Source organism: Salvelinus sp. IW2-2015, linkage group LG5, assembly GCF_002910315.2.
Source record: "Salvelinus sp. IW2-2015 linkage group LG5, ASM291031v2, whole genome shotgun sequence".
Taxonomy (NCBI): Eukaryota; Metazoa; Chordata; class Actinopteri; order Salmoniformes; family Salmonidae; genus Salvelinus; species Salvelinus sp. IW2-2015.
In genome coordinates, this window is record NC_036844.1 from 28,200,689 (window position 1) to 28,216,980 (window position 16,292).

Below are 16,292 nucleotides of genomic sequence, written 5' to 3' on the forward strand. Positions count from 1 at the left end.
CAGAGGGGTACATGTTTGCTGAGAATCTGCATTATGCAGTTATGTCCATAGACTTACATATTATAACTAATGTAATAGGATATCTTTGGTTATATCTGACCCATGAACCTTTGGTGAGCAGGACAGGAAATATTGTTTAACATGATTGGGAAACAAGACAGCAGCAGACAGACAAACATTCTAACAAACAGTTCATGACAGAAGACGTACGAGACCAATGATATGTGATGGTGTCTGCTAATTTATTACAAAACACAAAGCACCTACAATATTTATATTGACCCCTTGTTTCCTGCAGTGTAGCATTTGTCTTCACAGTGATTTAATTATGAACATTTTGTTTAGACAGTCACATCAAATTAACCATTGTAGCTTACTGAAAAACAATACAAACACAGACATTCACAGCCATTAGACTTAAACCCACACAAAAAAATTAAACGAGTATCAACAAACATCAGCAAATTGAGTGAAAAATAGAATTTAATATTTTAAATACAGTATTTTTTTTAAATACAAATATTGATTAGAATTTTTCCATATTATAAGCTTTAGTACTACTATTAATTATTTTTATTACTGTTGATGTTTAATTTACATTATGTGACTATACAAGGAAATGTGAAACTGAGTTTTGGTAATTTCTTGTATTGCTCATTTACGTCAATGTACACAAACATACTAACAACTAGCAATGACTTTACATCCTCTACATTGTGATAGTCTAAATCCCCCCCACCAACCATACCTATATATGACAGACAAAGTGGCATTACATATTTCGTATCTCTATGAAAACACTACCTTTGTATTATTATATTAGAGTTAATATTGACACAAACATGAACTTTATTAAACTGTACACATTTTTTTTTTTTTATTCAGTCTTTGAGAAACAAAATACAAAAATTATGATAGAACACATAACAAATCAGACAGCAAGATATAGTACAGTTGAAACAATTGTCGCCTGGTGTTACTTTTTAATTTAAAAACCTGAATTACAATAATGGAGCCACAAATGGTCATCAAACGCAAACATCCACAGCCACGAAGAAACATCCACAGCCACGAAGAACAGAACTAAATCTCGAACATTTGTTTGGGAGTTTCCAGACTGCAAAATCTCCTCTCACAACTAGGTGGGGTAATTGAGAGGAGAGTATGTTAATTCAACATGGTTGAATTAACATACTAAAGAAAATGGGTTTTCTTCAATGCATTATCAGAAGAAAAAATCTATTTCAGTAATGAATTTGAAACACATAACATTCACAATGGATTGCCTTATTCAGGTATTTCAGTACCAAACTTTCAGAGTTTAACAGTCTTATTTTAGTACCAAACTTTCCAAGCGTAACAATCTAAACTCAAGATTAAAATCCTGTAGAAAAAAACAGATACTCAAGTATGAATTTCAATTAACAGTGGCAATTAGTTGAATCTATCCCATCATTCATGTCAGGGACTACCACATTTACTGGATTCAGCTCTCATGGGCTTTTTTGCCATGCGCTAAAGTTCTCAACAGTGAAAATACACAGTCATAACTTATTTCTAGTAATACAGCACCCAACATGTATGGTTTAGAGTCTACATCATACATGTTGGGTGCTGTATTACTAGAAATGTTATGACATTGTAGACTGAATTAGCATTTTGCTGCTCTGATTGATTTACAATCAAATTCTTCCTCAACAAGTGGCCAAAAGACCAACAGTCCAGGCCCTTTACATTTTGCCATTTCTGGTAGCTTACAGACACTGTAGCTTACAGAAACTGTAAGAGCTCTGAATAGATACATGTATATCACCAATCAAGCCCATAAAACAGAGTAAACAGACAAATAGAAACTATGAGAAGGATTAAAAGGAGGGTCTCAGTCAGAGTGGCTGTAGATTCCCATATGAGGCTGAATGTGTTGCATTTCATGTTGCTCTAAACCCCATTTGGGCACTATTAGGCTTGCAGTTCAAAGGTCATACACAGTACGAAGACCTCCAGGTCAAAACAACAGAAGTCCCTTTCTTCAGTCTTTCAGCGGCTGCAAGAGGAGAAGCAAACTGTTCCGCTGAAACGACACCTCATATATATATATATATATATATATATAAAAAACTGTTTAAATTCCTAATTTTAGCCCCAAACCGATTTGATCACTAATAATGGCAGTCAGTTAATCAAACTAATGGTTTTAAACAGCACATTCCATCTGAATCAGAGGGGTTGGAGAGGACCAGTGAAGAGATCTGGAGAATCAAGCATCCAATGAAAACATGCTCAGGAGCCATTGTAGTTCCCCTCTGACCCAATCTTCTTTATTCACTCTGTTATGGCCAGGCTGACCAAGAAAGTAGAACAGTTGCTTTTTCCCCTGATCTTGCCGCTTCAGTGTGGTGCCAACACTGCAAAATGACAGCGCACCTTCTCTCTCTCACATACACTCACACAAAGGCTTGCGCATAATTCATTTTTTTGTATGCCTATTGGGACTACTTACAGTATAAATAAAATCAAACAACTTCCAAGTACAGCGACACTTCAACACTTTGTTGACAATCATCATATTCCCTTTTCTTGGACTAATAACCATTTGCACAGCCTTTTATAAGCTGTTTTTCCACACCCACCCTGCCACCTAGGCCTATACGTATAGCCAGTCATTGCCTAACCAGTTACCACTATTATTTTATTTTGTCTGCAACTTTTTTGTATGTAAAGTATTGTATTGCTTTAAAAATATTGCAAGTAATTCCTATGAGTAAATTGTAAGACTGTGCGTCTGTGTATGTAGACTAACCTACTACTCTTATGGGTGCATGTTGGTCTGACCCTATACTGCAGTCTTTGTAAATGGTTGTTTCTTTGCCTGGTATTTTAGTATGGCTTTTGTGTGGAGGGAGATATTGCATTTTTCACAATCAAGACTCAGCCACAAGGTTACAGTCTGGTCTTAGATATCTAACTGCAGTCCTTCAGTAGTTTATGATGTGAAGCTTACCCACTGGGCACACACACTGGTTGAAATTACATTGAACCAACATGGAATAGACATTGAATTGACGTCTGTGCCCAGTGCTACAAATGAAAAACCTTAGTGATACTGGAAATCTAATATGATTCTGACAATCAAACTGACTATGTCTTGGACTCTTTCAATGAAGTTTGGCAGTCAGGTATTAAGGAGTTAAACTCCACCATCAACCTCCACTGAGGGCATCTACAACATGTATACATGTTTTCTCCATTTTTTTAACACCATTTTGAATCTCTGAAGAGGCCAGAGATTATCTCCACATTCTTCATGGTCAAAATCTAAGACAAACCTCTCCGTTCACAGCAGCCAGCCATTCACTCTGCAGATTGCCCGTCTCTCATCGTGCCCTTGCATCCGCTCTCCTTGGCTTCTCCTCATCCTCCCTTCTCTCTAGGGCGAGTCCATCATGGCTTCCAGCATCTCTAGGAAGAGTTTGTGCATGGGCACGCCGCCTCGGGTCTTGATGCTGTAGAAGGTGGTGAGGGCGCGACCAGCTGTCTGGCGGAGGAGGGGGAGGGTGAGGAGGAGGCGCCCCACCCGCTGGGGGTCCTCGGGATGTCGCTGGCACTCCATCTCCAACAGGGTCTGGTGGAGGAGGTCCCTCAGCTTCTGCACCGCCTCCATGTCCTCTATGTACACAGAGTCTGGCACGGGAAAGGGGGAGCATGGTCAGACTGTATATCAGTGGGGGAAGAGGGTGTTTGGTGTTTTTTTCTAAATGATTTATTTTATCTTTTGGAGAGATGGTTTTGTAAGATTGTGTTTGTCAGAGAATGTGGATGATTAAGGAACAGAACACACCAGTCCAGACTAATGACCATCTTTGTATTTGCATAACAAATAGTGCCTTTGTGGGTTAAGCAGACCGTGGGGGTGAATCTTCTGTTTACAGTAATTGTCTGTCAGTCCCTCAGGGCTGAAGTTATTTTCATCAACAATCTCCTCAAAAATGGAGACTATGACACAGATCTTTACTAATCTGTCTTCTCTGATTTCTTGAGTTGTATTTTCTTTTAAATAAACAGTTGGACATAAACTGTTGCTTAACGAAACTGAAAGTGGAATAGTGCTTCAAATAAAGCATGTCGTCATATTAGCAACTAATTGTACATATGGAGGGTTCGGTATTTCAGTCTCACCTACTGCTTTCATCACATTTTCATGTTGTGACACTCCACATAATGCTGATTGTAAAGGTATTCTAGGATTATACTTTTGTATAGCTAGTTTACCGGAGTTGGTGAGTGCGATGGCTTTGAGCATGACAAACTCCTCCCGGTCCAGCTGCAGGGAGCGGAAGCGTCGGGCCAGCTGGCTGATGGCTGCGTTGAGCTCTGTCAGTCCAGCCACGCGGGACATCTCCTCGTCAAGGACAAAGTCCTCAGCGAACACTACCTCATCCTCACAGCCCAGGGAGCGGAAGGCCACACCCAGCACCAGCACCTCCAACCATACGGACTGCAGCACCGACATCTGGTCTGCCAGCGACAGCGACAGGAAGCCTACAGGGGGGGACAGGGTAGACTGACTGATCAATCACTAGGCAAAAAGCTGATACAACGAGACAGCATTCTAGTCCCTGATCATGGCATAGTGAACCACTGCAGGGCTACTGATAAGAGTTGAGGGCTAGTTCCCACTAACTTATTTCACCTTACTTTCCATACTTTCCGCCATTCTCTTCCCATGCCGATCTCCCTCCCCACCAATCCCTCTTCCCTGCCCCCCTTACCGGGGATGTGTTTGGCCCAGCCGATGATGACGACCAGTTCGCGGTCGGCGAGGTCACAGAGGGTGGTGAGTGTGCGCTGAGCCGTATCAGGCTGCAGGGGGTCAGGCATGGCAAACAGTTTCTCTGGCTCTGCCACCAGGAGGTGGGACACGATGATGTTGGAGGAGCCTGGGTCACGCACACAAACAGAAAGCAAAGGTCATGGCACAACTGATGTTACATTTACCATAAAACAAAGAACAAAGGCACTATGTTAATCTAAACTCATCCTTATGTGGAAAGAGTTCCATGATGTTACAGAAATGAAGGGTCTCTGGAAAAACAGACTGCACAGTTAAGAGTGTTTCTTAACAAACTCTGAAAATGTCTCCTGAACAATCTCCTACCTTTTTCCCCTTCCTTCCTAAGCGGTAGAGGGGTACTCTGGTAGGTCGCATTCTCCACCTCTGGACGCCTTTTATACTTCTGTCTCCCTCCTCTGACCCGGTCCAGACGGACTCCTGCAACACACAACACCACGACAATGAATAGAAAGTGATAAGGAGAGTGAGAGAGAGAAAAAGAGACAAACAAACTCCCTTTGTTTGGGGAAGTATGGAGATTAAAAAAAGGCAGATCTTAATCAAATAACTACTTTCCACACTGCATCAAACAGTGTCTCCAGACCAGACCAGTCCAGACCACCAGTTAAGGGCTCTGGGTCATACACTCACCCTCTTTTAGCATGCCTACTTTAAGGCACTTGGTGAAGCGGCACGCCTGGCAAGCCTTTCTGCGCCTCTTGGTGATCTCACATTCGTTTGACGCCGGACAGCTATATTCAATGTTACCTTAGGTAAGGCAAGGAGGTGGAAAGAAGGACAGAGAGAAGGAGAATAAACAAACAATAGCGATATGAGACTTCTGTCAAAGCAATCAAGGTCTATCCCATTTCATTCATTATACTGGATTGCAAAAACGCACAAGACACACACTCAACTTCACCCACATCCTTACCCTGGATGGTTCTCTTGAAGAAGGCCTTGCAGGCTTCACACGAGGCTACACCGTAGTGGTAGCCAGATCCTACATCTCCACACACTAAACACAGTCTCTTGGGAAGTGTGCTCAGGGCATACTTGCACCGCCCTCCTCCGCTACCTGTGGATCCCTCCTCCGCCCCATCACCACCCTCCTCCTTGAAGTGGCACCGCAGGGCCGGTGTGTACAGAGGGGGTGAGTAGCGCCCAACCCCGTCTCCTCTTGTCCCACCTCCACCACTCTGGGAGGAGTCTGAGGAGGCTCCCCCTGGGCTGGCCCGGCCTCCTCCACCTCCCTCTGGACTGCTGGGCTCTGCCTTGATGTACAGGTCTGACCGACGCTCCCTTGAAGACATGATCACTGCAGACAGAGGGGAGAAAGATAGGGGGTGTGAGACAGAGGTATTAGACTGTCACACATCCATTTCTGAGTCACCTTTTCATTACATGTTAGTATCAATACACCCCTCCAGACAACCAGGACCATCATAAGGAGACAACATAAAAATAATCAAAGCTGTTCCCTCAATGCTGAATTATATTACTCGCTTGACATCTGACAAGTCACGGCGAAGACACCTTTGGGTTGACTGACAAGCATCAACAGAGAGCTGCAAAGACTGAACATAATACACACTGCAATATGCCTCCTTTTCCCTTATTAAAAGCAAAAACAAACTGTAGGCTTTCACAGTGTTGGATTCGAGGTTAAACTTGGAACACTGTTATACTCAGAAGTATAGGAACATTAGTTACAAAAGAGACATGAGGGGTGCCATAACGAAGTTTGGGAGGGGCTGAGCGCAGGGAAAACAATCGCATGTGACAGTACTGATAAGGGGAGAAACCGTTGAAGGCTCATATCACTTAGTTCCCTGCTTAGCAATAATTATGCAATGTTTAGCGATAATGAGGAGACTCCACCCAAAGTGGGGTATGAATACCACCACGGGGGAAGCCATGCCTTTGTCTGAATTACAACTGATCTGGACTCTTTGGTTTGATAAAAAATCATGATGAATCCTGCCGACAACGCCAACTGTTAGGTTCTAATTTTCAGAGTAAATAACTCACGGACACTAGAAAAGCTTAACCAAGTTGAATTCTTCCCAAAGGGTCGATTCAGCTGTAATTCAGACAAAGACATGGCTTCCCCCGTGGTGGTAATCATACCCCACTTTGGGTGGAGTCTCCTCCTTATCGCTAAACATTGCATCATTCTTGCTAGGCGATGGGAGGAAAAACAACGACAGTTACATATCGTAATATCAATTTGGACAATATTACATTGGAGTCAAAGTATGTTAGCTAGAGCTGGTTGGCTGCATCTGCGGCAAAACTCTGGTATTTTTCCTAATTTAGCTTGTTCTCCATCTTCTTTTTAAATAGTGAGCCAACATGTTTTCAACACCTTTATTTCAATGACTGATCAAAACTAATGTTCTCATGCTCTCATGCTCTCAGCAGTAGACATATTTGGAACATGAAATCGCAATATTGAATCGCAATAAATATAGAATCGTGGAAATCGCAATACATATCGTATCGGCACCTAAGTATTGTGATATCGTATCGTGGGGTCCCTGGCGATTCCCAGCCCTACTGCAGTGTGGGTACCTATTGCCTCATAAATATGCAACAACTAGTAGCCTATAAGACAAATGGCTGCACACCAGCAGAGAATAATTTGACATAACAATAATGGGATATTTTGAATTACGAGAGAGAGAGAGAGAGAGAGAAATAGGCGAGCGAGATGGAGACAGAGAAGGGGAAGGGAGAGCGTGTTCAAGCATGCATGCGTGTGAGAGTACCTTATGTACCGTATTTGAGTGCTAAAATGCTAAGGGATGTGAGAGAGACCATAATCCCAGCTCCAACCTACTCTGACCTCTCCAGATTAGGGTCATTAATCCAGAGCAGAGTAGCAGCAATCCCTTAACCCCATAAGGAATCCCAGTAAGGAGATGGACGACACTCCCAACACTCTCCATTATGACGCACTGAACCTACAAACAGCATTAGAGACAGTTGTGCATGGCCGATTATCACTCAATCATCTGAACAACTGAAGAAAGAGAACACTTTCAAAATGCAATGCAAAAATGTTACTTAAAGAGATTCTGGGATTGTGACAGCACACAGCACACAGACAGGGATTGTGTAAAACGGGGATCCTGTCTCTGAACTCTACACTGTAGGCCACTGGTCCTACCCTTCTCCTCCTTTCCACAGATCAGCAGGAGGTGTTGCAATGTGGGCCAATGTACTTTGGTTGGTCCAGTGGCCAAATGCTTCTCACACACCATTCACTATGGCCTGTAATCTTTACGCCTTTACGTAACACGTCAACTATGACATTACTACCCTGGCCCCAACCCCACCTCTCTACTATTTGTAACAGGAGTTACAGTCCAACTGCAAAGGAGGGAGAGACACAGGCACAGATGCTTTCTAGTAAAATATATCCATGCCAAGAATTTCACACCCTGTTCTAGCTCCCATCTTTGGCATAGATGACCATTTATTATTTGTGAAGCTATTCAATAATTACAATGTTCTGATAATGATGATCCCACCCGGTAAATAATACTCTCATGACTTTTAAGAAATTAACATATTCAAGAGTGATAAAATGAAGTGGTAAAACAGAGATTTCAATTATCTGACAATGATCTGACAAATGCTGAGGTCTTCACGCCTATTTGTCAGAATGAGCCTTCACAATATAATCTGTCACCCTCGCTGAACTCAAAGAGACAACCGGAAGAAGCCCCCGCAATATTCAATAAAATGTGCAGTGCATGTGAGTTAGCTAGCTAGCTGTGTTAGCAGCTATGCATTTACTAACTATTTTTTTGTGTACTTTAATTCGGGCAAAGCCATTCGTGGGACGGTGAGAGGCAGGTTGGTCAGGTAAAGGAAAAGGTGTAGATAATAAGAAAAGGAATGCCACGTCCCTATTATTTTTCCTGACTTTATAAGGAATTTAGCTAGCTAGCTAACGTTAGACAGTATCACAGTTAGCCGTTATAGCAAGTGAAGTTCCATGTGTGGCGTTTGCACATTCTTACATATAATGAGCTAGCCTTCCAGCTAATATTCCCTATCTAGATCTGTGTTGGATGTTCAGTTATCTAGCTGAATTTAAAACGTATATTTAGATAACTAGCTAGGTAATCCCAAATTGAAGTCCTAAAGAAAATATACTAGTAACGTTACTATAGCTAGCTAACGTTAGCAATCAATGTGTATTGTTGGCTTTCCTCATCAGGTGACATTAACTTACCTCTAGCCAGCTAGCTATCTCCCTCAATGTAGCTTTAGTTCCCCAAGTATTTGCTTTCCCTCGGCGATATTATCACGCAGGTTTGTGTTGTTGAGGCTACACAACGTAGCTAACATGTTATAACGCGTCTAAAACGTGTCATGATCCTCAAACGTGTCGAAATCGAATGTTGGTTTTCAGACAGGAGGAGATGGGAAGTCTGATGCATAATAGGAAGTAGTCAACGTAATAGTCATTCAATGAAAGACTGAGACATGGGTTACTGTCTACCCCAGCCTACTACAGTATGCCTTAGTAGCATAGCTAAAAGTCTTTATAAAAAGCAAACACATCATAAATAACAACTTTAATTTGACAAATAATGGCAACTTTTTGATCTGTGAAATCATTAAACTCTTCAAACTTTTATCAAGCATATCCTCCACAGGCTGAGTGTATGTAGTCCTACACTTTGTCAGTGCTTAAAGTCAATCAGTTTGACCATATCTTAAAATAGTTTCAGCAAACTTCACAACCACATTAATAGATCAGATCACTATTGAACATCCATAATTACTGGTGGTTAAGATTTGATTGAAAGATATAGAAGACAAAGCAATTACCTGTGTTGCTGTGCTGCAGTAAAGCCGTATTCGTCTCCTCTCCTGGTAAACCCACTCACTTTTTATTTTATTGGTTTAGAATTGTGGCTATGGTCTGGGTAGAACAGTCTGATTATCAGGAAACCTAAGAGGGAAGACAAAACATTTCTGATTTCTTCTCAGGTCATGTATTTTTATGTGCATGTTCAAGATTATGTCATAGGACAGGGACAAAACACATTTCATCTTGGTCTCCCAATTGTTACTTTATCTAAATCTTAACCCCTCCCCACACACACACATACATGTGTACATACAGTATGTACAGTACACCAAACATAATGGTTGCTTTAACCAACATAAGCCCGAAGATGTTGATATATTGTCTTGTTATAAGGTTCAATCATATTTTAAGCACTCTGTCTAAGGTTTTCAAGCTTATTGGGGTTTGGAAATGTATAGCCAACAAAACGTGTGTGTGTGTGAGAGAGAGAGATTTACAGAGATTTGTCAAGGCTTTGTAAAACTACTAAACTACTCCCTATCTCTAAACCAAATTGCATCAAATGACTGAGTGACTGTCTATCATACACTGTGTCCTGTTATTTTCATCAACACCATTTGGTAGAAATTGCTGACAGAGGGGGAAACCATTTCTTTGTCTTTCTCACAGGCACAATTTAGATCATTGCAGTCACTTTTCTCATTCCCACACAAGCACACATACACACGTTTCTGCACACTACACCCAACCACCCCTCCCCCAACTCTCCCTCTGTGACACATTCCAAAGGTCAAAGTCACAGGAAAGCTTGAAGGACAGATAGAGTAACTGCAATTCGGCCTCACTCAGACACAAGCACACAGAAAATGTTTAAGTTGGATGAATGTTTTAAGAATGGGGGACAAAAAAATATTGGAAGAAATGTTAGGGGATAAGATGACTAATTGGTATGTTATAGGGGGAAAGTGAAAAGAATCTCTGATTTACATGCCTATGTATAAAATAGTGCATAATTATTCATATACATTTTCCTATTTTAGGTTGAAAATACAGCACCATAACTATTGTTCACATGCATCACAAATAGTTTAACCTGAAGTGAAGCTCAAAAACTGACAGACAAATGAGAGTCTAAAACTGTTTCTAGATAGTGTCATCTTTTTACTAACACAAGTTCTGCACGATGATAGGCACCATCTTCTACAACATCTAGCACATTATAAAAAAAGGCTTTGAATGACCATCATGATGAGCTCGGTGCCAAGAAAATCTATCTTGACAATTGACACTTCAAACTCAACAGTAACAGCATCAACAAAAGACCCAATTCTGTCTACTTCCTTTGTCTGATACCAGTATTTGTTTTTAGTTAACTATCTCTGTAAATGTTCCTTATCTCAGGTTAAGAACTGTTAGAGCACAATTGGTGTTTCTGTGTAAAGAACTGAGGATATCTAAAGTTTAATTTGAAAGCTTTGCATGCAGCACTGTGGAGAGACAGTGAGAGCAGCAGAGGTGACCTTGCCAACTGATCTCAGACCGGTGAAAGGTTAATTGCAAAACTGGATTATGGCTTCTTAAGATCAGGAATCTCAATCCTGCTCCTGGAGGGTCATAGTTTGCACAGGTTATTCCCTTGGGAGACTATTCACCTGCATTCTGATGATGAAATGTACTATCTGAACAGCAGTTGAGAAACTGGACTGTGTGAGTGTTTAAACTGAGTTCATAAAGCATAAAAGTCTCTTTAAATTATGGTTGTCACTCAGTATGCCATCAAAGACTATTGGTCAGGCCTTTACCTGGAGAGATAAGAGTGGCAGGTAGCCTAGCGGTTAAACACTTTTGGCCAGTAACCGGAAGGTTGCTGGTTTGAATCTCTGAGCCGACTACATCAAAAATCTGTTGATGTGCCCTTGAGCAATACACTTAACCCTAATTGCTCCTGTAAATCACTCTGAATGAGTGTCTGTCTGCTAAATGGTAAATATATATATGTATAATGTATGACTTAACTGTGGTAGCCAAAGTCCAGAAACAAGAACTAGTCCACTGCAGACCAAATGCTACAGTAAGGATAATTTATTTGGTTCTATTTCATACCAATCTGTTTGGATTAATAAATGCCTGCAATCTGTTTGGATTAATAAAAGCCTATATGAAAATGTGTAGGTAACTACATTGCGCTGATGAGTGAGGGTAAAGCTATAGCTTGATGTAGGTTAGAGGGGATTGACCTAACTCTTTGGGTCAGTCATGATGTCCCAGTGACACAACACACATGCCAAAGCATTCGGTATTTTATTATTACAGCAACTCACCATTACAATTATCGTTCGTGCGTCCCCCTTCAATAACGTGGTCATGCAAAGTTAATCAGCTGCAGAATAGAGAGGAACCGCGCGTGCAAATGATTCAGACGGAATACAGACTACAATAGGCCTATATTTTGACAGATTTACAATGTTGACCATTATCAAGCACTTACTTGTATTTGTGTGAACATCGCAGGAAAGAGGTCTCAAACCAGGCAGTACTGTAGCTACGGAAGCCACAGAGAACTCCACTACAAGCCACGGTTATACTCACCGGGTTTTCGACATTGCCACAAGAGTGGATGCAGCTCGTGGCCAAAATAATAGCCTATAACGTTTATTTATGTTTAAATTGTAGGATCTGAGTTGCGATCAGTCGTCGTAGCGCAAATTCTTTCTAAAATGATTGCTTGAAAATAGAAACTGCTGCGACAATGTATCAAGGGACACAGCGTCGAAAAACTGATTGCCGCTGATAAAAAATGGTCAACCAAATGTGGTATTTAATCCATAGGCTATTCTCTTATCAGGCCTGGTCCTGCATATTGATGTTACTGGAGGTTGTAGATTATCCTCGCTGCTACAACTGAGGTTTTAGTTACGTATAGCCTATCCCTTGTCCATTCTCCTCCCTCTCTCAATTTGCGTCTGCGGTGTCTCCGTTACGTCCGTGCGCGCCCTCCAATCCAGCCTCGTTCCATCAGCGTCATCTGCGTTGCAACAATGAAAAAATGACCTACTGTAGTCTAGCGTCTGCCTGTAGCCTCACTGTTTTAGATTTTATACATCGCATATAGAAAAAAAACCTGTCGTGATCATTACCTATGGTATGTAGATCATGCTCACTACCAACATACAGAAAGCGCAGTAAGAGTGCCTGGTTTATTATTGCATCGAATAGGCTATGTGCTGCCTCTAAACTCCAATGCCAATCAGTAATATGCCATAATTCGTTTTACAGGTTCATGGATTTCAATAATTTACAGTAGACCCAGCCTATTATAAATAGTTGGACCAATAATAGGTGATCTTTATTACATTTTTTATTTTACCAGGAAGGCCAATTAAGTTAGGCCTACTAACTTCCATAAAGGCTGCTTTTTGGATTGCTTATGCAGTTTGATAATTTGTTGGTCTAGGCCTAGCCTACTCCATTTCAGAAACAGCTATATGATTATGCAATCCAAATTTGATTATGCAATCCAAATAGCTTCACAATATAAATTCTGCACTATTTCCTAGTCCTGTCATACCTGAGTTCCTAATTAACAATAACCAGTTAATTATGGGCCAATTTGCAAAATACATTCTATTCGTACATGTCTGTAATGCGATGGAATTCATGTCCCCCAATGGATCAAACGACACCATAGTAAACATAGCTTTAGATGGCATGGAAAATGTTTGCAACCGAGCTCAGTCGACTCGGTCTTGTGACTCTGACCCGGCTCACTGCGCTACGTAGGCAACACTCGTCAGCTGGTACGCGGAGTTTTGGATCGATGCCAAGGAAGTGGGGGTCAGTGGACGACTGCAACGAGATGAGAAGAGGAAAAACCGAAGTCTAGAATCCGCTTGTTAACTTGACTATAACAGCTGGCATCGATAGAGGAAGGGAGAGGGGTGCGCATGCAGTGCTATGGAGAGGAGCTCGTGCAATGCTATAGCAGTCATGGAAAAGAGCCGACAACCCATTTCCCCTGTCCGCGGAAAATTCATTTTAAAACACAGAACAGTTGGCAACTGGAATTATCTAAGTAGTATATTTGTTAAAATAGCTTAGCATGAGGAAGACCACATGCGGTAGTCTCCTATAATAGAAATATGTTCCAGTAAATATTCTTTAATCAAACCCATCAATCATAAAATAATTAGCTTATAATAATGTATTGTATGTTCATGTGTTAGACCTATGATGTCTGAGAATATTTTCAGAGACTGCAGAGAGATTGGAGACTGATGGCAGTGTTCCCGGTGTCATTGAGAAAAACATCGACCTTGAATTGAAGGTCATACACGGATTCCGCATGCGCTGCATTTCAAACGGTTTGCATGTTGCTGCAGTCAGCCTCCACACCAGCTCCACACGCATTATCCCCTATTGCAAAAACGGCGTTTCACATACACTATATTCTGGGCTTTTGGTAGGTTTAGGAGCTTGAAGTGAATGTTTTTATTTATTATTGTTAATTAAGTTGTTAGAGCGTAAGATGCCTTGCCCAGTCCTTTAAACACTCTTCTTTTGAGGAGTCACGTGAAGCATTGTACGACTTTAGAATAGGTATGGACGAATGTGCTGTATGTCAACGGAGGCCATGGCCTGGGATGGTGGCATGCTGACAGGTCATATGACCAGAGACAGGTGTAAACAACAGACACACAGGCACTAAAACAAGCAACCACACAGATAATGCTTTGTATAGTGAAAAGTGTATGCCGACTATAGCTTCCACAAAGCTAGGCTACTCTCTTTGTGATCCAGTTGTTGTGCATAGGTGTATCTTACTACTGTAGCCCACTCATCTAATTGTTTTGCATACTTTTAATGAGATGGCTTGGCTATGTCAAGCAGTTTATTGAATTATGCTTTTTCATCCTGGCGTTGGGGGTCTGCTGCCAAATGGTTGCAGAGACAGATATAAAGGGAGTTAATTATTTAGGGTGTCCTCAGCCTGTTCTTGTCCATCTAAGGTTAAAGTAACCAAGAGTGAACTGAACAAATGGGGAAACGGGACATTGTCGAAATGGGAGAAGGGGTGAAAGAGAGACCCTCAGTGATATAAAAAGTAAGCCTTGTCATGTCAGGAAATGTTCCACCAGACAGCCGAACATTACATTCTAGGACTCCCATTCTTCCGTGGCATTGCATCTCTGAAGACCGACACCCTCTATATAGTAGACAACCCTATCCTGTCTGAATGGAGAAAGCATACTGGTATCTTAATTTTACTCATCCAATAGCCAAACACACATAACTGTTAGGCCGCATGGCATGTCACATGACGTGTTAGTTATTACTGGGTCATTGTGGAATAGGACACCTGTCACCTGTCAGCATTGGTTTTGAGTGGCAATATTTTAGCATACATAAATGGTATAGATTTAGAAAGAGGACAGACATATTTGATCAATATACATTTATTTTTTTGCTTTTTAATGTCAGGGGAATCTGAATTGTCGCATTTCATTAGTTGTTGTATTGTAGCGCTCTCTAGTGGTGTCTTTATTACATTGCCAATTACAGTATCTGCCTGCCTGTCTGTGATGACGTCTGCGTTCGTGTCCTCGAGCACAAGGTCACAGAGTCAACTGGGCATGCAGGCTTGATGGTTTATCAGAGCCATAGGTGCAGGCGACAGCCGATTGACTGATATACAAATCACCTTGCGTCATAAATAACGACTCATTATTATTTGTAGATGAGTCAGTCAGTCACAATTTACCTATACAGTGCTTGACTTGGACTGAAATAGCTGCCAGTACTCATTTTGGATGCCGGTAGGCCTACTGTTTATATTTAGGTGCAGGAGCACCATAATTCTTTTGAGCTAATATTCTATAAGAGGAACAGGAGCTCAAGCAGAAGAACATTTGAGGTGCTGGTACTCAGCTCTAGTGAGCTCCTGTCCAAGTCAAGCACTGGATATATCACAGTTTGATGCTCTCAAACTCGCCTGCACTGCAATGTAGAATAAGCTCATTGAGATCCTATTGAATTACTAGAGAGGCTATGTCATGACCCCTCAAAGTTCCAGAATGGTATGAAAATAGCAACCATAGATGCGGTAAAGGAGTGTAGACCGTTCCATTGACCAGATTGGAGCACATTCCACACATCTGATCTAAAAATATTGGATATTCATCAAATCCATCATGATTGATGTATTGTAACAGGCCCACAATGTGGTTACTAAAGTCTGATTTGGATAGATTTGGCTGTACAAGTTGTCCCTTTTCAGGTTTAGAAGTGACTGCTAAATGCAAAGTCCTGTTCATGTAAGATGGTTAGTATACAGAACTCGGTGGTGGTAATCAGTTGCTTTTTACTGTAATGCAGTTGATTGGGAAAGGTGATAGTCAGTTAGACAACTGAATGCATTCAACCTAAATCCTTCTTCCGCATTTAAGCTCTGAATCAGAGAGGTGTGGGGGGCTGCCTTAATCAACATCATTGGCACAGTTGTTGTTAACTGCCTTGCTCAAGGGCACAACGGCCAATTTTTCCACCTAGCCGGCTCAGGGATTCTAGCAACCTTTCGGTTACTGGCCCAACGCTCTTAACCACTAGGCTACCTGCCACCCCAGAGGACGATGA

The 16,292-nt window shown here is 41.5% G+C and overlaps 1 protein-coding gene across 3 annotated transcripts; it reads right to left on the bottom strand.

Annotated features, from left to right (window-relative positions):
• Positions 1 to 223: 223 nt before the first annotated feature.
• On the bottom strand, positions 224 to 12,639 carry LOC111964183 (steroid hormone receptor ERR1). 3 transcript variants are annotated; one of them, XM_023987959.2, is made up of 9 exons: positions 12,151 to 12,639; positions 11,984 to 12,042; positions 9,680 to 9,803; positions 5,766 to 6,149; positions 5,483 to 5,599; positions 5,156 to 5,269; positions 4,770 to 4,937; positions 4,270 to 4,539; positions 224 to 3,681 (listed from the first exon to the last, which is right to left on the bottom strand). In XM_023987959.2, the coding sequence occupies exons 4-9, from the start codon at positions 6,142 to 6,144 to the stop codon at positions 3,428 to 3,430; spliced, it is 1,302 nt and encodes a 433-aa protein (XP_023843727.1). In that variant the 5' UTR covers positions 6,145 to 6,149; positions 9,680 to 9,803; positions 11,984 to 12,042; positions 12,151 to 12,639; the 3' UTR covers positions 224 to 3,427. The 3 variants fall into 3 exon arrangements, with proteins under 3 accessions (XP_023843727.1, XP_023843726.1, XP_023843728.1); XM_023987958.2 differs by lacking the exon at positions 11,984 to 12,042; XM_023987960.2 differs by lacking the exons at positions 9,680 to 9,803; positions 11,984 to 12,042; positions 12,151 to 12,639 and adding an exon at positions 9,078 to 9,275.
• Between the last annotated feature and the right edge of the window lie 3,653 nt (positions 12,640 to 16,292).